We start from the raw sequence: 23,989 nt of genomic DNA, 5'->3' as shown, positions 1-23,989 counted from the left end.
TTCACTGATTTTGTCTTTTGAAATTCATACTCACTTTGTAAAGCATTGCTCTGCTACCTTACTGTTGGTTTGTTTTCACCCATAATTGTTTTTCCACTTAAAGAAGTCCCTTTAACATATATTGTCAGGCCAAATTAGTGGTGATAAATACTTTTAACATTTATTCATCTGAAAAGTTTCTACATCTTCTTAAATTATGAATGTAATTCTTGTTGTGCAGAGTATTCCTCGCTGTAGATATTTTCCTTTTCACAGTTTGAATATTTCATGCCACCACCTTCTGACATATAGAGTGTTTCATTAAAATGTCACTAATAGACTTAGGGAATTCCCTTGTAGGTAACTCATTGTTTTTCTCATTTTTATAAAGATTCTTTCCTCTTCTTTGATCTTCAACATTTTAATTATCATGTGGCTCGGTGTGGATCTCCTTGGATTCATCTTTTTGGAGGCTTTCTGTGATTCCTAGCCTTGAGTGTCTGTTTCCCTTCCCAGGTGTAGGAAATTTTTGGCTATTATTTTTTCAAATATGCTTTCCGTTCTTTTCTCCTTCTCCTTCTGAGACTCTTATAATGAGAATGTTAGTGAAGCCAGGGTTCTTGTTCATGAAGCCAAAGAATGAGCTACACAAACAGTCAAGGTGGGAGAGTAAGGTACAGGCTTTTATTTAGAGATAAAGTGAAAGAACAGAGCTCCCGGCTTACATCAGGAGGGGAAAAGAGAGTCCGTGGTGGTGTGTTGTCTAGGGGATTTATAGGTAGTTGAGAGACCAAGAGTTAGGGAGGTGGATCCACCAGATGTTCTCTAAGTGTTTATTTTCAAAGAGACACTAAGTTTCTTATCGGTTTTTCAGACTATTTTGTGGAGTTAATATAAGAAACTTACTGTTTTGATCCTTTCTCAGAGCAACAGTTTCTTGGTTTGGGAGCATATCAGTCAAGGCTGCTTATTTTGCTTTCAAGGTGAGCTGCGTTACTGACTTGATTAGGGCTGGAGGAGGAAAAGCAGCATCTGGGTAAAGTTAAAGATAAACTGGGCCTCTTGGCAGGCTAAAGTAAATTTTACAATAGCCTCATTTAATTGACACAAACAAGACATGGGCTATGCTGAGGTATTTTCTTATCTGGGGGATATTCAAACATTCCCAGCCAGGTTATTCCTAGCTTTTTAGTTTTAACTAATCTTTACTGAAGAATGCTTATATTCCTAGTTTGATATTTTACTTTAGAGAATTAATGTGGCTCTGTCTTTGTTTAATTGTTTAATATGGAGTTTTAGTAGGGAACTTTTTCTGAAGGCCCTCACCCTACTCTGAGTACACCCATGGTCCCTGTCTCATTAGGACATTTGATATTGTCTCAGAACTCCTTTAACCGATCATCATTTTTTCTTATTCTATTTTCTTTCTGTTTTTCAGCTTCAATGCTTTCCATTACTATGTCCTCCAAACTGCTGATGTGTTTTGCATCCTCTATCCTGCTGTTGATTCCCTCTAGGGTATTTTTCATTTCATACAACATTTTCATTTGTTGTATTCTTCATCTCTTGTTCTCTTTTATATTTCCTAACTCTTTGTTGAGGTTCTCATTGAGCTCATCCATTCTTCTCTCAATTCTTGTCCAAAACCTCATAACCATATCTTAAACTCTCTATTGGACAGATTAGTTAACACTGTGTTATTTAGTTATTTGTCTGACATTTTGTCATATTCTTTTGTTTGAAGCATATTTAACTGTCTAATTTTCTTTGATCTTTTGTCAGTTTCTATAGGTTAGGTGAAAGCACTACCTCTCCCAGTCTTGAAGTCATGGCCTTGTATAGGAATATCCCCTGGGTAGACTACATGTTCCTGGCTAGTGGCTGATTTGTTGAGGGCTGGGATGTCCCACTACTGGGGCTTCTAGGATGTGGATCACATGTCTCCCAAATTGGTGCCACCTGGAACAGCACTAGCAGGGTGGCCATTGTTGAAGGAGCACTTCAGGTGGTGGTGGTGGTGGTCACTGGGTTGGCATTGGCTGGGGCCATACTGTTGGGGCAGCTATGAGTGGAGGGATATAATCTAGAAATCTCCTGGGTAGGCACCAAAAAGAGCTATGCTAATGACGTCATTGGGGATATAAGGGACATAAGCAGGGTGAATCTGCATGGTTGCTTCAGTAGTGTTACCTTCATGGGACTGATGGATCTCTAGCACGTGTGTTTGGTGCAGTTGAGTTCTGGGAGACTACTTTAGTTAAGTCTGGTGCTGGTGTGTGCACCCTCTCCCTGCTCCTGTCCATAGTATCAATATGCTAGGGGAATATAAACAATGGCACTCTCCCTCCTCCCACTAGCAATATGCTGGGGGTGGGAGATAAACAATGGTGTTGTCTCTGCTCCTTTATACTCTTTCAATGTGCAGGGGTAATGTAAACAACAGTGCTCACCATGCTTCCTTCTTTCCTATAATGTGAGGGGTAACATAAACAATGCGCTCACACTGCTCCCTTCCACCATACTGATGTGTGGGAGGAATGCAAACAATGGTGTTCACCCTGCCCCCATCAGCAATATCAATGTGTGAGGGGAATGTAAATAATGGTGCTCACCAAGATTTTCAGTCCAGGAAAGAGTTCTAGCAGTTTCCCTGCCATTTGGTGGGTGCTTTATTTCTGAAAATTGATTTCCTTCACAAATAGTATGACTGCCCTTCAAGCTCTCCAAACTCTCCAAACTAAAGCTTTTTTCTATGCCCAAGGGCAGACAAATCTATGCTCTGATCACTGAGTTACATCTTTACTGCAGGACTGCACTGGGAGTGGGGCACCAGCTGGTACCACATCTCTGTCTTTCATTCCATTTTTTATGTGTTCTTATCCCTTGTATAGGGAAAATGGATGTTCCTATGGCCAGGATCCTCACCTCACCCTAAGCTGCTTGCACACTATGCATGTGCAATGATGTAATTGACCTACTGCATAGGTGAATGCTCACACATATGTCGTCAATGAGCCATTATTACCAGTGTTACTATATAAAGAATACTTTGCCCAGTATTCTGCCTGAAAGGCAAAGACAGAGATGTATTGCAGAATTATCTGATACAGACATGATTCTAACACTCAACCTGCCATCATGAGAATAAGCTTGGCATAAACCTTTTTACCCACAACATTTCATTGTCATTATTTGGTCTCACTGAATCCAGAGTGACCTTGCCCAGAGAAGAAGGCCTCTGATGTGACATTTGGTGTAGTCTTCAGAATTTGCTGCAGATTAAAAAATGGAATAAACTGCCCTTATGATAGGGATACTTCAGGGGAGTGCCCCTATGGATAGGGAGATATGCAGGTATCCCCCAGTGGGCATATGGTCTGAGGTGGCTATCCTCTTACAGTACTGGATCACTTCCAAGGACTTAGGGGAGGTGGATATGATATCTGTGGCAGTAGAGGAGGCTCACTAAAAAATAGGGAATTCCTTGGAGAAGTAGAGTGCCCACATAATGGGGGAAACATGGGTTGGCTATTCTTCACAGTGTTAACAAGGGCAATAAAGGAGAAGAACATGCTCCTGTGAGAAGCATGAGAATAGGCAAATGTCATGAAGGAGGAAGAAAAAAAGGAGATGGCATCACTCTGAAGCTCTATGGAGAAGGTTAAGGATGTGATGGTAGCATGAGAAGAGGCAGCACAAAAATACAGGCTGCAAGGTGCTGTGAAGGAGGTAAAAGATTTGTTGAAGAATGAGATGGCATCACTGTGAGGTGCTGTGTAAGAGGTAGAGGCCATGAAGGAGAAGTATGTACTCCTGTAAGAAGCACAAGAAGCGGCAGCACAAGCATGCAGACTGTGAGGTGCTGTGGTTGTTGGTGACTGAGACAGCATCACTGTAAGACACTGTGAAAGAGGTAAAGGTCATGAAGGAGGAGGATGTACTCCTATGAGAAGCACCAGAAGAGGCAGCATGACAATACCAGCTGTGAGGTGCTGTGGAGGAGGTAAGAGATTTGTTGATAACTGAGACAGTGTCACTGCAAGGCTCTGGAAAATGTAAAGGATGTAGAAGAAGAGGCACTCTGTGGAATGGTGAAAGAGGTGCTGACAGCCCTGGAAATGTTAGAGGAGCTGGGGGAGAATGAGGAGGTAGAGGTGGTACCAGAGGCATAGACCCCTTCTCTATTAAAATCCTACCCAGTTGTAGTCAAGAAAACAAAGATGCAGCAACTGCGGGTTCCTCTGGGAGAGTACAGCCCTCTCGCAAAGTCATGGAGTATTCCACATTCCATCCCTATACACAGGCAGAGCTGGTGAATATGGGCTCCCATTTTCATCAGAAACCTTTGGAGCCTATATCAACCTGGTTCTTGCAAGGGGTGGATAGTATCCTCCTGCCTTAATCAGAGATGGGAAATGTGGCTTCCCTGACAACTTCTCCTGCCCTGGGTCAGTGACTGCAGAATGTCAATCTCCTACACCAGACTCTCAGGAATCATTCACGTCTTGACAAGCTAAACGCTGCTCTTTGTATTGTGTGGCCCCCTCAGGGTGACTTAACCATCTTCTCCTGCTAGATGGCAGATGTATGCCAAGCTCCACAGGTATTACAGCAGTTGGGCATGAAAAATGCCACTTATAACCCAGTAAATTATGGCCCAGATGAGGAGCTGTTTACTTCAGGGATGAGGGATGTGGTGCTACAAATGGCTCCCTCATCCCTTTGGATCCTTAGTGGCCATTCTTGCCCCTCACTTAAGGCATCTGATAAATAAGGTTGCATGTACTGTGGCAGATTTCTGGTAGGCAGAAGCAATGCAGGCACAGAGGGAGTGTGGTCTACTACAGAGAGGAATGACTTAAAGGGCCCTGTGAAGGTCACAAGAACCCAGATATGAGTTGATTTGATATGGGCAGAAGCAGACAAAGAGCAATTGGATGGAAGTCAAACAGAATCCTACTGGAACTGTGACAACTATTGAAGCTGGAGCAATAGTTTTGGCCACTGAGGACCAAGAAATGGAAGCTGGAGACAAAGCCACAAGTCTGGCCTGTGTGCCTGAAAGACTTCCAGCAGGAGAGTGAGCTGGTCTCACCTGGACCCTCACAGCAAGATGATTGTGCAATATGGTTTGACTGAGGGGAAGGTCAAGACACCCACCTTAATAGTGACCAGGTGTGGATGGGAGACCACATATTGAAATATCAATTCATTGGTCCCCAGTGAATGTTTAGTGTGTCCTGGCTCTGCTAGACACAGGAACCAACTTCTCACTGATTTATGGCAATCCTGAGCAGTTTTTCAGGACCCGTGCTCTTATAGATGGATACAGGGGTAAGACTATCAGGGTGAGGCTGACAGGCCTAAACCCTATTGGGAATAGGGTGTCTAATACTGTGTATGATGTCATGCTCACTTCTAATTCTCTTACATACAACTCTGACACTATTGCAAGAGATTTTGTGTCTTTTAGGCTACTGGAGAGTATTTCACCACATTGGGCGCAAATTTTGAAGCCATTATGCCATTTGGTGCCAAATGGTGTCAGGTGGGGCTGGGATGAAACATGTGAATTTGCCTTTGACACTGGTAAGCTGGCAGTCAAGTCCATACAGGCCTTGAGTATGATAGACCTGTCAAGGCCCTGTGAGCTGGATGTCTATGCAACTGAAGACAGCTATCCTGGGGTCTCTGGCAGTGGCTTGAACAAACTTGCCAACCTATTAGATTCTGGTCACAATTCTGAAAAAGGGCATAGGTAGAGCACACCTTAAAAGAGAAACAATTGGCTGCTGTATACCACACCTTACTGGCTATGGAGCCCATTATCAGGGCTTGACTCTGTTGCTACTGATATGGTACCATGCTAACTGGTTGGTTGATCACCCACCTCTTTGGGGGCAATAGTTGTAGAAAGACTTTGGGCCTCTGGTCAGACTAAAACCGTTACATTGTATCATAGGACAGGCCATTGCCACAGGCATCCCCAGGAAATGATAAAGCAGATGAATTGGCCCAGGTATGTTAGCTAGAAGGAAAGCCTGACTCTGATGTTGCCCAATGGTTGCATCATTGTTGCATGCAGGACAGAAGACATTGGTAGGGCCTGCATTTGACCTTTGAAGAAGTCAGAAGAATGTATCATATACCCCCAAAAGAACTTACACTAAGTCCCACAGAAAGATGGGACAATAGCTAATGGGCTGACACCCCTTGTCAGGTGGCATATAGGCTATTTTGACCTTTGCCTATATCAGAAGGGTATTGATATGCCATTACTTGTGTGGACACAGCTACTCGAATTCTGGTTGCCTTTCCTGCACATTTCACAGACCAGAAAAAGACCAAAATAGGTCTAGAGTGTCTCTTTGCAGTCTATGGCTGACTACAGGAAATTGAGAGTGATTAAGGCACCCACTTTACTGGACATGCACTACAAGAACAGGTGTAGCACTTAGGAATAAAGTGGATGTTTCATGTACCATATAATCCTACTGGGGCAGGCATGATAGAAAGATACAATGGTTTCTTCAAATCTGGTCTGAAGTCAAACACCAGTATTCTAAGGGGATGTTCAGTCTGCTTATGGACAGTGCTATGACATTTGAATGAGAAGCCCCAGAAAGGGCCATTTAGCCCTGTAGATATGCTAATATGAAGTGCTGCCTCCACTATACAACTTCAAATATAATCTAAAAAGGAACTTTTGAAACTGGGATTTTGGTCACCAGAATAATTTCTTGCTGCCAGCACTGACTGCAATAAACCACAGAAACTCCATTGAGTGAATGTGGCCCTGGACATTTTGACACATGTACCAATGAGGGCTGACCCTCCTGGCACCTTGGGAACAAGGCATGGAGGCTGGCCTCCTATGTATTCTGGAGTAACAGCAGAGTGACTCCCAGGGATCAAGGTAGTGTATCCTAAATGACCAGAAGGCATGAGCCTTACTGGAGAATTTTGTTTTATCTTTACAGATAAAACATGCACCTCCAGTACCACTACACATAGACCCCTCAGTAAACTCCACAGGGAGAGAGGTAAATGTATTGTATACAAGATCCAGATGGGACCCCCTTCCTGCCACAATCCTATCACAAGACCACCCTCTTGCATTCATCCTACTTGATGGACAAGATTTGTTTATGTTGATGTTATTAAAACATGTGTCTTATCACCCTCAAGATTAATCTCTAATTTCTTTGTGGATTGGACACGCACCCTAGCAAAAACTACTACTTGCTGGGTGTGCACAGAACTCCCTACCAGTTTCACTATGGGCCTCTTGTGGAAAGTGCAAGTCATGAACTCATCTAAGTAGAACTGGTTTGAATACAACTGGAATAACCACTTGGTTGCAATCAATCTCCTCAGGCTTGAGGACGACTATTATTATAATTTTTGTTGTTATCTGTATAATAATTTTTGTTGTTATCTGTATGTTATTATAGCCTCTGTTTCTGAGGAATCTGGTTACAGTTTTCCAGCTTTCTTGCACAGAGACCATCTGTGGAAGACTGAGGGCATGTAGATTATGAGACAAGAATCCTAGAAGGGTGAAGAGGAAAGAAAAATGGAAGTTCCTATGGCCAGGATCCTCACCTGACCCTACTGTGCTTTCCCACTACACACAGGCAATGATGTAATTGGCCTACTGTGTAGACATGTGCTCACACACATGTTGGCAATGAGCCATTATTGATGGTGTTACTATTTAAAGAGCTCCTTCCAGTGCTCTGCTGAGAAGGCAAAGATGGAGATGGATTGTTGACTTTCTGGAGGTAGACATGATTCTAGCACTCGACCTGCCACCATGAGAATAAACCTTGGTATAAACCCTTTTACCTCCCACATTCTGTTGTCATTGTTCATTCTCACTGAATTCAGAGTGAACTTGCCTAGAGCAGAAGGCCTCTGGCATGACACCTAATTATGCAGAAGGTGTCCACACAAGCCTCATTTCTTCCTCAGGATGAATTTCTTTGTGTGTAGGTGTAGATTTGGTGTGTATGTGGCAGGAGGTGGGTTCAGTTTCTTTCTTCACTGCCATCTTGGACCCAATTGGTATGTGTCTTGTAGAAAAGCTCCTCAGGTGATCTTGACAATTACCTCTGGTGGAAAAGCACTCCTCTGAAAACACTGTGAAGGAATTATTTCCTCACACTGGTCTAGAGAATTCATGAGACAGAGGCCATTTTTGTGGTATATCTTGAGAATAAGAATCCTGAGACAGCTTGGGCACCAACTACAACCTATCTCCCACCACCACATAAATATTTTGACCTGTCTTGACATGTGAGATATTGATGTCATCCTCTATGATAAAGAAGAGCCCTAAATATCTGTCTGTCTGTTAACTTCATTTCAGATGGAGTGTGATGATCCATGAGACTCCCAGACAAACCCCATTGCTAAGAGGACAGGTTGAAATGGATGTACCCCGATTTGAGGTAAGTACTGCTTATCTTTAATTCAGGCCAACATCTTTATTACATGGTGAAATAATAGGCAAAACCCAGAGAGAAGCTTTTGTATTATTATGGACTTTATGAAAATGAGATCACTGAGGACTGGGAGCATCTCATCATCTATATATTAAGAACTGGTAGGCTTTGGGAGATATAATACAGACATTTATTTATTCATTCACTGAAAATATTTGTGGAGAGCAGAAGATGATGAACTAACAGGATCTTATGCCCACCTTCTCTCACAAACATACTGAGGTAACAACTACATGTAATGCAACTCACCCTGAAAATGACTTGACAACTGGTAGAACAGATCTTCCACAGCTAAAGAATAAAGAGAAGGACGCAGTGAAAAGGGTAGTATGGAAAGAGATGTAGTTGGGATATACCTCCTCCATCATGTGACAACCTACATCAGGAGAGATACAAGTGAAGAAGAGCAAAGGGATCTAATACCACACTGGCCTTAGGGACTTGCACCAGGAAGACAAGCTCTCATAATATCTGGCTTTGAAAATTAGTAGGGCTTAACACTAGGGGAGCAGGAGTGCTGTAGAAAACTGAGTCCCTACTCTTAAAAGGTCAGACTACTATAACAATTGATCTGAGACCCAACACAGAAGCAGCAATTTGAAAAGCACCTTGGTTATACACGAAGGAAATTTATTGACTAATTTTAGGATGTGTATGGGAGAGGCAAGGATATGCAGGAACTTTCTCCTGCAGCTGAAGTGGTGGCAGGCACCATTTTTCTAGTCCTCATTTAGCCCACCTGGCCAGATGCACCCAGAAGCGAGTTCTGACATTCTTCATCTACCATGATAGTACTTCTGTCTTTGCCCCAGCACTTCCTGAAGTCCCACCCCACCTACTCCCTAAGCCCCAGAGGGAACCCTTCCAAAGCAGCTCCTACCCTGCCACAACTGGCAAGAAGCCCTGACGAGAACTTATGCCCCTCCAGATCAACTTCTGCCTCAGGGAGAGGGGAACTAGCTTCACCCACCAGCATATCCACAATAGCTAAAGTTGGGCTTTTCTGCAAGCCCCACATGGGGCAAGTCCTGCCCAGTAGTACACCTCCAGAAGCTGCAGCTGGGCCTTTCAGCAAGATGCAGGGGACAACCCTTCCTGAAAATGCATCTATAGTAGTTGTAGCTGCACATTACAGGCTGGTATGCTAAGGTCTACCCTACACATCAGCACACCCATAGTGGCTGATGCAGGGCCTTTCATCCAGCTATGCCAAGGGTAAAAATCTTACCCACCAGCATGCCTGCATCAGTCACAGCCAAGCCACAACAGGAGCATGTATGCAGCCCACACAGGAACACCTTGTGTTGGTGACCAGCGGTGTTGCATTACCAGGCAACACAGGATACCTTTCACATAAGACCACTCTTTTCAAAACAAGATGTAGCTGACCTATCCAATATGTAGAACCACAGAGAGTCAGACAAAATGAGGAAACAAATGAAAATGTTCCAATCAAAAAAACAAGACAAAAATTCAGAAAAAGAACTAAAGGAAATGGTAATAGCCAAAGTATCTAATAAATCATTCAAAGTAATAATAATAAAGATCTCACCATACAGGAGGGAAGAGTGGGTGGACTCAGTGGGAACTTAAATAAACAGAAAATATAAAAAAGAAGCTGGATATGAAGAATACAATAGCTGAAATAAAAAACATATTAGAGGGAATCAACAGCAGAGCAGAGGATACAGAAGAATAGATCAGCAGTCTGTAACACAGGGCAGTGGAAAGAAATAAAGCTGAACAGCAAAAAGAAAACAGAATTTAGAAGATTAAGAGAGATGAAAGCATCTCTGCAACAATTGCAAGGGTAATAATATTTGGATTATAGGAGTCCCAGAAGGAGAAAAGAGAGAGAACGGCAGAAAATTTTTGAGGAAATAATAGCTGAAAACTTTCATAATGAGGGGAAGGAAACAGACATCCACATCCAGGAAGTACAGAGAGCCCCAAACAAGATGAACCCAAAGAGGTTCACACCAAGACACAGAGTAATTAAAACAGCAAAGATTAAAGTGAATAAAAGAATCTTAAAAGTAACAAGAGATAAGAAGACAGTTACCTACAATGGAAACCAACTTTACAGACCAGAAGGGAATGGCATGAAATATTCAAAGTGCTGAAAAGAAAAAAATCCACAAGCAGGAATATTTTACAAAATAAGGTTTACATTCAGAATTTAAGAGAAATACAGAACTATCCAGACAAGAAAAAGTTAAATGAGTTCATCACCACTTAACCAGCCTTACAAGAAATGTAAAACAACTTCCTTAAGTGGAAATGAAAAGGACATAATTAGAGGAAAGAAAACTATGAAAAAAAATGTCACTGGCAGAAGCAAGCATAGTGGTAAGTGAATAAATTGATCACTTATATGGCTAGCATAAAGGTTAAAAGAAAAGGAATACAGTCAATTATATATACAAAACTGAGTCAAAAGATACACAAAAGGAAAAGATGTAAATTACGATATCACATAAACAAAATATGGTGGAGGGAAAAATTTAAAAAATAGTGCTTCTAGAATGTGTTCAAATTTAAGTGGCCATCAATGCAAAATAGACTGCTATATACATGGGATGCTGTATATGAATTTCATTGTAACCAGAAACCAAAAGCCTATAATATAAACACAAAGTAAAGAGAAAGTAACCTAAGCATAACACTAAAGAAAGTCATCAAATCACAAGGTAAGAGAGCCAGAGAAGAAGAAAGGAGCAAAGAACTACCAAAAAAAACATAAAACAATTAACAGAATGGCAAATAAGTACATACCTATCAATTATTGCTTTAAATGTAAATAGACCAAATGCTCTAATCAAAATATGTAAATGTGACTGAATGGATAAAAAACAATATCATCTATAGGCTGTTTGCAAGAAAGTCACTTCAGGCCTACAGACAAATACAGGCTGAAAGTACAGGGATGGAAAGAGATATTCCATGCACATGGAAGTGAAAATTAAACAAGAGTGGAAATACCTACACCTATATCAGAAAAAATATACTTCAAAACAAAAAAAGTAACAAGACACAAAGAAGGGCCTTGTATAATGGTAAAGGATTTGTCCAATAAGAGGATATAACAACTGTAAATATCTATGCACCCAACAAAGGAGTACCTAAGTAAATAGTATTTCCTTTATAACAGACCTAATGGGAGAAATTGACAGAAATACAATAATAGTAGGGGACTTTACCACCCACTTACATCAATGGATGGATAATCCAGACAGGAAATCAATAAGGAAACAGTGGCATTGAATAACACATTACACCAGATAAACTTAACAGACATATACAGAGCATTTTTCTCCAAATCACAAGAATACACATTCTTCTCAAGTGTACATGAAATGTCCTCCAGGATAGATCACATGTTGTGTCACAAAACAAGTCTCAATAAATTTAAGAAGACTGAATTCATATCAAGCATCTTTTCCAACAACAGCAGTATGAAACTAGAAATTAACTACCAGAACAAAAAAACACACAAACATGTGAAGGCTAAACAACAAGGCACTAAATAATCAATGGGTCAATGAACAAGTCAAGAGGAAATTTTAAAAATACATGGACACAAAACAGAAACACAAAATCTGTGGGATGCAGCAAAAGCAGTTCTAAGAGCAACGTTCATAACAATACACACCTACCTCAAGAAACAAGAAATACCTCAAATAATCAATCTAACCTTACAATGAAAGGAAAAAGAAAAGGAAGAAAAAACAAAGCCTAAAGTTAGTGGAGGGATATAGTAAAGATCAGAGTAGGAATAAATGATAGACTAAGGACACAATAGGAAAAATATCAGTGGACCTAAGAGTTGGTTCTTTGAAAAGATAAACAAAATTGACAAATCTTTAGACAGACTCATCAAGAAAAAATGGAGAGAGGACTCCAATAATCAAAATCAGAAATGATAGAAGAGGTTATAACCAACACTGCAGAAGTTCAAAGGATTATAAGAACATTCTGTGAAAAATCATATGCCAATAAATTGGGAAACCTAGAAGAAATGGATAAATTCTTAAAAACATACAATCTTCTGAGACTGAATTAGGATGAAATGAAAATCTGAACCAACCAATTGCTACTAATGAAATTGAATTGGTAATCAAAAAATTCCAAAGAAACAATAGTGCAGTACCAGATGGCTTCATGGGTGAATTCTTCCAAACATTTAGAGAAAAGTTAGTACCTATCCTTCTCAATCTATTCAAAAAAATTGAAGAGGAAGGAGTACTTCCAAACTCAATCTAGTAGGCCAGCAGCATTACCCTAGTACCAAAACCAGAGAAAGACACTACACCAAAAGAAGTTCACAGATCAATATCCCTGAAGAATAACAAATGCAAAAGTCCTCAACAAAATATTAGCAAACTGAATTCCAAAATATATCAAAAAGGATCATTCACCACATCCAAGTAGGATTTAGACCAGGAATGCAAGGATGGTTCAACATCTGCAAGTCAACCAACATGATGCATCACATCAACAAAAGGAAGGATAAAAATAAAAATAAAAATCACAATAGAAGCCAAAAAAGCATTTGACAATTTCAACATCCATTCATGATAAAAACTCTCAACAAAGTAGTTGTAGAGGGAACTTACTTTGACATAATAAAGGCCATAAAAGACATGATAAGCCCAAAGCTCACATTGCACTCAATGGTGAAAAGCTGAAAGCTTTTCTTCTAAGATCAGGAACAAGACAAGGATGCCCACTCTCACCTCTTTTATTCAACATAGTACTGGAAGTGCTAGCCATGGCAACCAGAGAAGGAAAATAAATGAGCAACATACAATTAGGTAAGAAAGAAGTAAAACTGTCACCATTTGCAGGTGACATGATAATGTATATATAACCCTAAAGACTCCAAAAAAACTATTAGAACACATAAATAAATTCTGTAAAGTCACAGGATATAAAAGAAATATACAGAAATCTGATGCATTTCTGTTTTGTTTTTTTTTTTTAGTGGGCATCTCTCATATTTATTGATCAAATGGTTGTTAACAACAATAAAATTCTGTATAGGGGAGTCAATGCTCAATGCACAATCATTAATCCACCCCAAGCCTAATAATTCTCATCAGTCTCCAATCTTCTGAAGCATAACGAACAAGTTCTTACATGGTGAACGAATTCTTACATAGTGAATAAGTTCTTACATGGTAAACAGTACAAGGGCAGTCATCGCAGAAACTTTCGTTTTGATCACGCATTATGAACTATAAACAATCAGGTCAAATATGAATATTCATTTGATTTTTTTACTTGATATATATGTGGATCCCACATTTCTTCCTCTATTATTATTATTATTATTATTATTATTATTATTATTTTTAATAAAATGCCGAAGTGGTAGGTAGATGCAAGACAAAGGTAGAAAACATAGTTTAGTGTTGAAAGAGAGCAAATATAGATGATCAGGTGTGTGCCTGTAGACTATGTGTTAATCCAAGCTAGACAAGGGCAATAAAACATCCACGGATGCAGAAGATTTCTCTCAAAACAGGGGCGGTGAGGTTCTAAGCCTCACCTCTGTTGATCCCCAATTTCTCACCTGATGGCCCCCCTGCAACTGTGCCTGTCTTAGGTTGTTCCTCCCTTGAGGAATCTTACCCGTCTCTGGCTAACCAGTCATCTTCCAGGGCCATACAGGGAAATGTAAAGTTGTAAGTGAGAGAGAAGCCTTATTGTTTGAAAAGGTTAGCTTTTTACTTCTTTGCATATTTATGCCCTGTGGCTTCTATGCCCAGCATTTGTCTTGAGGTATCTTTACCACTTGGAGGAATTATGTTACTCGGTAAATTAGATATGAGGCACGAATTCTATTTAAGGGTTGTAATTAGGAAGGAAGAAGAAAAGCTATAGAAGTAGCAGGTGGAAGAAAACATGGGAAGATTATTTCTTTGACATATTTTCTTGTAGAGTAACTTAAGCATGTATAGGTTTTAAACTACTAATTAAATTGCACACACACGTTAACATAATAGGAATACAGTTACATAACCAAAGCAGATCTATAATTACCAGCCATCTCCAGTGAAACCAAGAAAACCAGTTAGGCATCCTAGGCATTTGTGAAAATTTATCTATGTTATGATGGATATTGTCCAACTGTATTTGAACAGTCTGAAAGAAATCAGACAAATTAAAACAACCCATTCCTGGGAACTGTTCACATCCCATATGTTCTTTTAACAGTAGATAGTCTGTAGTTGTAAGATTTTGGAGCACTACAACTTGCTGTTGCATTTCTTTATGCACATAATGAACTAGCAGAAAGAGAAGTCAGGAAGACAATCCCATTTACTATTGTATCAGAAAGAACAAAATACCTATGGATAACCCTGTCCACACAGGTGAAAGACCCATACTCGGAAAACAATAAAACTTTGGTGAAAGAAATTGAAGAAGACACAAATAAATGGCAAGATATTCCATGCTCATAGACAGGAAGAATTAATATTGTTTAAATGGCCATACTAGCCAAAGCAATCACAGATTCAATGCATTCCCTATCAAAATACCAATCACATTTTTCACTGAACTAGAGCAAATGATCCTAAACTGTGTTTGGAATCACTAAAAGCCCTGAACATCCAAAGCAATCTTGAGAAAGAAGAACAAATCTGGGGGTATCACAGTTTCTGACTTTGAACTATACTACAAAGCTACAGTGATCAAAATGGTATTGTACTGTCACAGGAATAGAAACATAGAACAATGGAACAGAATGGAGCCCATGTTTATATGGTCAACTAATATATGACAAAGGAGGAAAGAATATACAATGGGAAAAGGGCAGTCTTCAGTAAATGGTGTTGGGATAACTGGACAGCCACATGTAAAAGAATGGAACTGGATCACTGTCTTACACCATACACAAAAATAACTTGAAATCAATTAAAGACTTATGTAAAATCTGAAATCATAAATTTCCTAAAAGAAAACATAGGCAGTAAGTTCCTGGATGTCAGCCTTAGCAAATTTTTCTGGATACATCTCCCCAGGCAAGAGAAACCAAAGCAAAATTAAACAAGTGGTACTACTTCAAAGTAAAAAGCTTTAGCTCAGTGAAAAAAACCATCAACAAAACGAAAAGGCAACCTACTCTTATGGGACAGTATATTTTCAAATGATATATCTGATAAGGGGCTATTATCCAAAATATATAAAGAACTCACACAACTCAACAATGTAAAATCAAATAATCCTAAGAAAAATGGACAGAAGCCCTTAATAGGCATTTCCAAAGAAGACATATGGATGGCCAATAGACACACAAATAGGTACTTAACATCACTAATCATCAAGGAAATGCAAGTCAAAACTACAATCAGATATCATCACTTCACATCTGTCAGCATAGCTATTATCAAAAATATAGGAAAAAGCAAGTGTTGATAAAGATGTGCAGACAAGGTAACCCTCATGCACTGTTGATGGGAATATAAATTGGTGCACCCATCATGGAAAACAGTATGAAGTTTCCTCAAAAATGTGATAGGATACCATACCATCCAGTAATTCCATTTAGTTTTTACACAAAGAATACGAAAACACTAATCTGAAAAGATCTATGCACCCCTGCTTAATGTAGCATTATTTGCAATAGCCACCATATAGAAGTAACCTAATTGTTCATCAATAGATGAGTTCATAAACAGCTGGTACATAGACATATTGGAATATTACTCAGCCATAAAAAGGAATGAAATCTTGCTATTGACAACATGGATTGACATGGATGGTAAGTAAAATTAGGCAGGCAGAGAAAGACAAATACCATATGATTTCACTTATATGTGGAATCTGAAAAACAAAACAATCAAGCAATGAAACAAAGAAAACAAAAACAGACCCATAAATACAGAGAAAAAATGCTGGTTTCTAGAGGCAAAATAGGTGAAGGGAATTTAGTGGTACAAACATCCAGCTATAAAAATAAATAAGTCATGGGAATGAAAAGTACAACACAGGGAATATAATCAATAATATTGTAATAAATTTGTGTGGTGGCAGATGATAACTAGACTTATCTTGACAAGCCTCTCATAATATATATAATTGTTGAATCACTATGTTGTAGACATATAATTAATATAATATTATACTTCAATATTGTAATTAATATACAACTATACTTCAATTTTTTTGAAAAAATGAAAAATTATTATGTATTATCTGCTATATGTGGGTTACTGTTCTAGGAGCTGTTTTTATATGTCAGTTTTTAAGGAAGAATGACACACTCCACGCTGTCATGTAGCTCATAGTCTAGTTGCTGCAGTGATAGAAAAAATAGTTTCAATAAAATAGTATGACTGTTAGTATATAAGAAAATAGAGAGGGATGGGACCATCCAGCAGGTTTAGGGAAAATCAGGAAAGCTTCTCAGAAGTGCTACTTCAGAAGAAATATATGGACCAGAGGGAGTTAACCAGTATAATAAGAATGAGGATGTCTTGTCCAGACCGCCGGGATAGTGTGTGTCATTCCAAAGGTGAGCGAGAGTGTATGGAATATTCATAGAACTGAAATACATTCATAATGTCTAAGGCACAGGGGCTAGGGAGGGGGTATGCAGGGAAGAGACTAAAGATGAGACTGGAGGAATAATCAGGGGCCAAACCAGGAAGGTGCGAGTAAACCATGGACTTTATCCTAAGAGCAATTCAAATTACAGGAGGTTTTTTCCTTATCTTATGAAAATTTTCATATATACTAGCTTCTCGAACTCTTAATAGTAAAACTAGTTAGGATCCTAGCCTACAGCATGTAACCCTTAAAGATATTGAAAGGCTTATTTCAATATGAATAACATTTTGTTGTCCATCTACTGTATGTATTTTATAGTACATATTGTTAGGCACTACATTAAAGCTTGAGGTATATAATGCCAATATGTATACAGAATCCTAACAAAGAAACCATGAAATCTTTATTATATATATTTATATTAATATACACTCATATACATATTATATATTTTAATATTTATATTATATAAATAGGACATTATAAATATTATATATGATATAATTTATATATGTATTTTAGTTGAGCTGAAATAAAAAAATAAAATTAAAATAAGTGAAATAAAATAAAATGGTAGTTGTACCATTAACATTTCACTATACTTGCTTTACCATATATCTACCCATCTATCCTGTTATCTAAAAGAAGGGTTTTAAGCAGAGGACTTAAGTGGTATGTAAAAAAATAATTGAAAGAATAAAGACTAGAGGCAATGAAAAAATATAAGAGATGCTGTAACTGTCTAGGAAAAAGATGATGATGGTTTGGACTGGTGAAGTGGTAATAGGGATAAGGAGAAGTGGATATGTTTAAAACATATTGAACATATGGCATCATCAGGATTTGGTAGATGTTTGAATACAGGGAGTGATGGAAAGATGAGTAGCTGTACTTAAAAGGGTACAGACTCAACAGCCAGACTATCTGGAATCCAATCCTGGTTCTGCCACTTATCAGCTCCCCCCTTTTCTGTGCCTCAGTGTTCTTCTTTTGAAACAGGGAAAATAACAATCCTTATCTCATAGGGTTGTTACAGGTATTACATGAATAAGAGAAGAAGAGCATGGAACAGAGCCTTGCACATAAGTACTATATAAGTGGACATTACTTTATTATTATTACTAATATTATTATATAAGAGGCCTTGGAAAAGTGTGGGTTTGAATCCCAGATCTATTATGTACCAGCTATGTGATATGAGATTCTTTTTGTTCATTTAAAACATGGAACAAACAGTACTTCCTTCATATAAGTTTTTGACTATTAATTTAAATGAGAGGAGAATATATATCTCTTATTTTTAGAATAACTGCAGATCTAATGTTATGTATGGGGATCTTCAACAAGAATTCTTTGTGATTATTTTCAGAGAGGCAGTAGAGTTGTTGGTAAAGAATCAGTAGGAAATAATGAGGGGATGGGGATGTGCAGCACACTATGTCTCAATGCTGAGATTCCAGGGCTGACCACACCTTTTCTCCTTAGGCTACTGCCATCCAACACTTAGAATCTGCAACCGATGAGTTGAACAAAATCCTGAAGGCCAAGTACCCCACAGAGATGAGCATTGCAACCAGGTCAGTTTTCCTTTGGCTCTCAAACTTTGGGATGTTTTGCCCCTGTTTCCTTGGTCAGAGACAGGGCTCATTTTGATAGCTTGGTGTGTTGAGGGCAAGGAAAGTATATGTTTACCTTTCCAGATCAAATTTCTCCTAACTCAAACCTCCTGAATAGAAAATTTAGGGGAAAAAGATGAGATTGGGGTGAGGGCTTATGCTATTCCAAAAAGATAAGATTGCAAGCCAGAGATCTGGAAGGATTATAGAAGGGAAACACAACATTCCATACAATTTAAGAGCATACCATAGCTCCCTACAATAGGGACACATCGTTTTCCATATGACACTGGGAAAGATCTCTTTAGTACCCACTACAGTTGCTTTCACATGGCCTGAGTCCAAATAACCATTTTCTCCTTTCTCCCCTTCTAAGTGTGTGGATCATTCATTAGTCCTGGGACTCTATGGGGTTCTTGCCAATTCTACCACAATCCTCCTTTGAGAAACACTTCCCACAGGGAAAGTCCTCCCAATGTCATTATGTTTGTACCAAATTGTCTGGGCCCTTGAACCACACCTGATTTGACCCAAGGTGAAAACCTGACTCACGTTGTATTAATGAAACATTCTTTTCTAGAAATTCAGAATTAGGACTAAGAAATTCTAGTTAAACTCTCTTAGGTACTTGCATGTTTTACCATATGGCAATGAAGAAGCAGAAACAACAGAAAAGGGAGAAGAAGAAGCAGAAGCAGGGAGAGAGATCAGGAAAAAGGAGGAGGAGAAGGAAGATGGATGTCATAAGAGAGAAAGGCTCTGGATCTCATGGTCCACATCACATTGTGCCATCTATTTTTTATCCAGATTCCTGTGCTCAACAGTAGAAGATTTTGCGGTTGATATTGTAAAGGCCTGGAGTTGGATAAAAGAGAACAATACAACAATAGAGTCTGTGATTTTAAAAGTAAGTTTCCACTCCTTCTATCTTGTACTCTTTGTGGAGCCAGGACCCCCTTTTTAATAAAAGTAAATGTGCCTCTCACTGGAAATTGTAAAAGAAAGGCAAGGAGGAAAAGCAGATGGAGCAAGTCCAACCTCATCAGACTTCCATATTTTACCAAATGAAGAGGGACACTATGCATGCTTATACATGTACCATATATCTAAGCATATGCCAAGCACATCTGCTCACAACTAGACACAAGTGTGCACAAGCATGTATGTACATGATTGTATACTACAACATGCTTGAAAATGTGTACAACTAAGTGGTAGAAATATATCCACATTCACCTCTATAACAAGAGCAACAACAATAGCTAACACATATAAACACATTGTGTCAGGAACTGTTTTGAGTATTTTTAATGCATTAATTTTTTTACTCCTCACAAGTGCCCTAAAATATAGAAGCACAAAGAAGTTAAGTAACTTGTCTCAGATCATAAACTGTTAAGTTATGGAGCTGTAAATCAAGCCATAATCACGCAGTACATCTCCAAACATACACAAAGGCAGACACCAGGCACTCACTTCCACACAGACATTTCTACATCCATAGGAACATGCCAATGAAAACAGCCATGCAGAAATGTTTATTTTCTCAAGTTTGCCATGTTACAGATTTTACAGGCCAGTCTGACACAAGAAAAACTCAGCAACATACATTGATGTCTGCAGCTGCTCAGAAACAAATATCTATTTGATCTCTAATACCCTTTAGTCATCTCTTCTCATCACATCTATGCAAGTACTTCTTTTCCCAAACTTTCATCTCCTACATATAGCTTTCTGTGCTCACTGTGTCTGGCCGCTCCTGATTGTGTTCTCTCAAGCACTGGTTCTTCATAACAATGTCCTGTCTCCCTCCGTCCTATATAGAGTAACTTAATGTATGACAAGCTCAGTGTCCTGGCTGAGGAGGCAACAGTTGAGAAGAGTGCTACATTACATGCAGACAATGGCAAAGCAGATGGAAAGCTCTTTGTCCCTCAAATAGACCACATAGCCATGTGCAGTTGGAGCTGGTCACAAAGGCCCAGAATCTCCAGAAGTCCTTGAAACTCATCATATTCCAAGTTGAACAAGGTAAGGGTACCAGGCTGTCATTGAGGCAGGGGAAAAGGAAAGTCCTAGTGGATGGTTTACTGGTCTCCCTTACTCTGCATGTGTGATTAGACTCCACTACCAAAACTTGACTAGATTCTGTATTCATATAGTTTCCGAAGTCAGTGATCAGATGCTGATTTGAAAAGCCTCAGTCCTTATAAACTGCCCCTTTGGCTTCTCCTGCCTCCCAGGCATTCAGCCCTTAATGCTCATTTATATTTGGAACTAACACTCATCCTAAACAATTACAGCTGCTAAGTGGCCTGGCTCAAAGTTTTGTCAACTTCCACCATCAACCATGGAATTTTTTTCACCTGCTTCTTTTTCTTTTAAAACACCAAGCCTGTGACTTTTCTAGAAAGAAAACAGGGTTTATCTTTGCATGTCCCTTACAGTATTAACAAGGTACAAGGGCCCTGAGAGTGGTCCTTGCAGCTCTGGCATTGATTGCCATTCCCACAATTCATGAAAATCTACAAGCCTCCAGCTCAGTATGAACTCTTTAAACTCCTCCAACTATTTAATGTAACATTTTAGTTCCCACTTCATCCCCCACATGGCTTCTTTTAAAAGAAGATGAGAAAATGGTATAAGGCCAAGTATGCTCTACCTAAGCTATTGGAATTCACCAGAAGTCCATGTGGCAAGGAAGGCCCTTACACAGGCTTTTGACTTTTAGCTATGGTACATTCTCCTGCCTTGGTATTTTTGGTGACAACTGTGGATAAAGTGCAGGTTCCTGTGGGCAGGATTCTCACTGGCCCTGGTCAGCTAGCTCACTACACACGTCTGAGCAATGGATTGCTATTGACTCTATATAAAGTATTGCGAGCCGCTCACTTGGGCGAAATGGGAGTGAACAAAAAACACAGACAACAAAGACAGACAAACAATGGCTGCAGTGTCCCTGATGTGGCGCAGCTCCTTTATTTTTATACTGCCTTTCTCAGACCCCAGCCAAGTGCTATACTCATCTTTTCCTTCTCAGTGGGGACAGGCCAGAACATCTTGTTGATTTTCTTAGAATCTGTCCAGTAAGTAGGGGCGGTGTTTTCACACATCCCCAAGGCCTCCCTGTTTTCAGCGTGAGGCCTTGGCTCATTTTCAAGGACAAGATATGCTTTGTGGGAAGATAACTTCCAAGGACTGTACCAGTTATTTTCAAGCTGGTGCTTCCCCATGCTGCATTCAGACATGGGGGAAGGAGCTTTCCCATTCTGCGTTCAGACATGGGAGAAGACAAAGGCCGTCCCCGTCAATAAAGAGTTCTGCCTTGTGCTCTGGGCGACATGGTGGCAAGGTTGCATGGCTGCAGGAGAGCAGAGACTGGAGTGGTGGCAGTGCCAAGGACAGAGACTGAGACGGCTGTGGTAGTAGAGAGGCCCAGAACCAGAGACTGGCTTGCTGCATGCAAGTGGGCAGGATTTTAGTGATTATCCTGCCACTGTAGAAATAAAGTTGGGTATAAACTCTTTCACCCCAAGAACATTCCATTCTCATTTTTTGGTCTCATTGAATCCATAGTGAACTTGCCCAGGGCTGAAACCCATTGACAAGACAATTGGCATAATCAGCAGGATTCATTGTTGGCCAAGGAAAAGAACAGGCTGCCCTCATGGGAGGAGTGTTTCTGTGGGCTGCACCTATGGATGGGAAGACATTCGAGCATCCCCCAGTGGACATGTGGTCCAATGTGGTTTGCCTCATAGAGGACTGGGCTCCACCCCAAGACTGGGAAGGGGTGAAGGCAACACCTGAGGCAGCAAAGTTGACCCTCAGCAAAATAGGGAATTCCTTAAAGAAAAAGAGTGCCCATGAGATTGTGGAAACAGTAGGGAGTTTTTTTCTCACAATTTGAGAAAGGCCTTAAGGGAGAAACACATCTTCCTGTAGGAAGCACAAGAAGAAGCAGCACAAGAACGTGAGCTGCAAGCTGCCTTTGAGGAGGTAAAAAATTTGTTGGTGACTTAAATGGCATCACTGCGAGGTGCTGTGGAAATGGTAAAGGATGCCAATGCAGCCTGAGAGGAAGCAACACGAGAAGGAGCAGCGACCTGAGAAGGAGTGGCACAAGAAGCCATGGGGCCAGTGAAGGATGTAGTGGAGCCGTCAGCCCTAGAAATGGAGGAGCAGAGGTTTGATGAACAGGTTGGGGTGGAGGCCCTGCTGGTGCCCGAGGCATCATCCCCTCCTCTGTTGAAACCCCACCCGGTTTAAAGTTGGTGGAAAGCCCAAAAGAAAATAAGGACTCGGCAACCGCAGGTTCCTCCAGGGCAGCCCTCACCCAGGTCCTGGAGCACTCTATGCTCCACCTCTCTACTCAGGCTCCAGCAATGAAAGCAGAAAAGGAAATACAGTCTGCTACTCGAAGGAAGAATTTAAAGGGCCCTGTGAAGGTCATGAGGACCCAGATGTGGGTTGATCTGATAAAGGCAGGAGCACACAGAAAGAAACTGGATGGAAATTCAAATAGAATCTTACTGGAGCCATGGCAACAACAAACTGGAGCAGCAGTTCCGGCCACTGAGGATGAAGCGGAACCCAGAGACAAAGTGACAAGACTGGCCTGTGTGTCTACAAGACTTTCTGCTGGGGAGGCTGGAGAAGGTGGGTGTTATAAGGCCCACCCATGGTCCTTCTGGTTAACTCAATTGTGTAAAACTGGCTTGAATACAGCCAGGATGACCACTTCGTGGCAATGGATCTCCTCAGGCTTGAGGGTTATTATAATTTTTTGTGGTTTTTGTTATTTGTATATTGTATTATGTTATTATGGAATTTGGTTATAATGTTCCAGCTGCCTCGCACAGGGACCATTGCAGAAGATTGAGGGCACATAGATTGAGAGGTAAGAATCCAGAGGGGTGGAGTGTGGATAAAGTGAAGTTTCCTATGGCCAGAATTCTCACCTTGCCCTGGTTGGCTAGCTAACTACACATGTGTGGGCAATATGTTGCTATTGAATCTATATAAAGAGTTCTGCCACAGTGCAAATGGGAGATTCCCTCTCTTTCTTGGAAACTTGGCTGAGGTTGTTGTCTTGCCAATGGGTTTCAGCCCTGTGCAAGTTTACTGTGGATTCAACATAAATCAGATTTAGAAGTGTAATTTGTGGCCATGAGACAAAGAATGGCACCCCTTGTAGGATAAGAATTGAACCTATAAGCTTTGGCACAAACTGAGCACCTGAGCTGTTCAACATATATGCTGGTGAAAAGGAGAGCTCTTGGATATTTTGGGTATGGGTGAGACATTTGAGTGAAAGAATGGCATGGTCCT

The 23,989-nt window shown here is 40.1% G+C and overlaps 1 protein-coding gene across 1 annotated transcript in view; it reads left to right on the top strand.

Moving 5' to 3' along the window:
• Window positions 1-23,989, top strand: part of DGKK (diacylglycerol kinase kappa) — a 189,464-nt gene that overhangs the window by 130,282 nt on the left and 35,193 nt on the right. Inside the window, 5 exon segments of the mRNA XM_036996346.1 lie at window positions 8,351-8,432; window positions 18,528-18,619; window positions 19,466-19,565; window positions 20,483-20,609; window positions 20,612-20,689. Of these exon segments, the coding sequence (XP_036852241.1) occupies window positions 8,351-8,432; window positions 18,528-18,619; window positions 19,466-19,565; window positions 20,483-20,609; window positions 20,612-20,689 (479 nt within the window).

Source organism: Manis javanica, chromosome X (assembly GCF_040802235.1).
Source record: "Manis javanica isolate MJ-LG chromosome X, MJ_LKY, whole genome shotgun sequence".
Classification (NCBI taxonomy): domain Eukaryota; kingdom Metazoa; phylum Chordata; class Mammalia; order Pholidota; family Manidae; genus Manis; species Manis javanica.
This window is presented reverse-complemented; position numbering and strand designations above follow the sequence as displayed.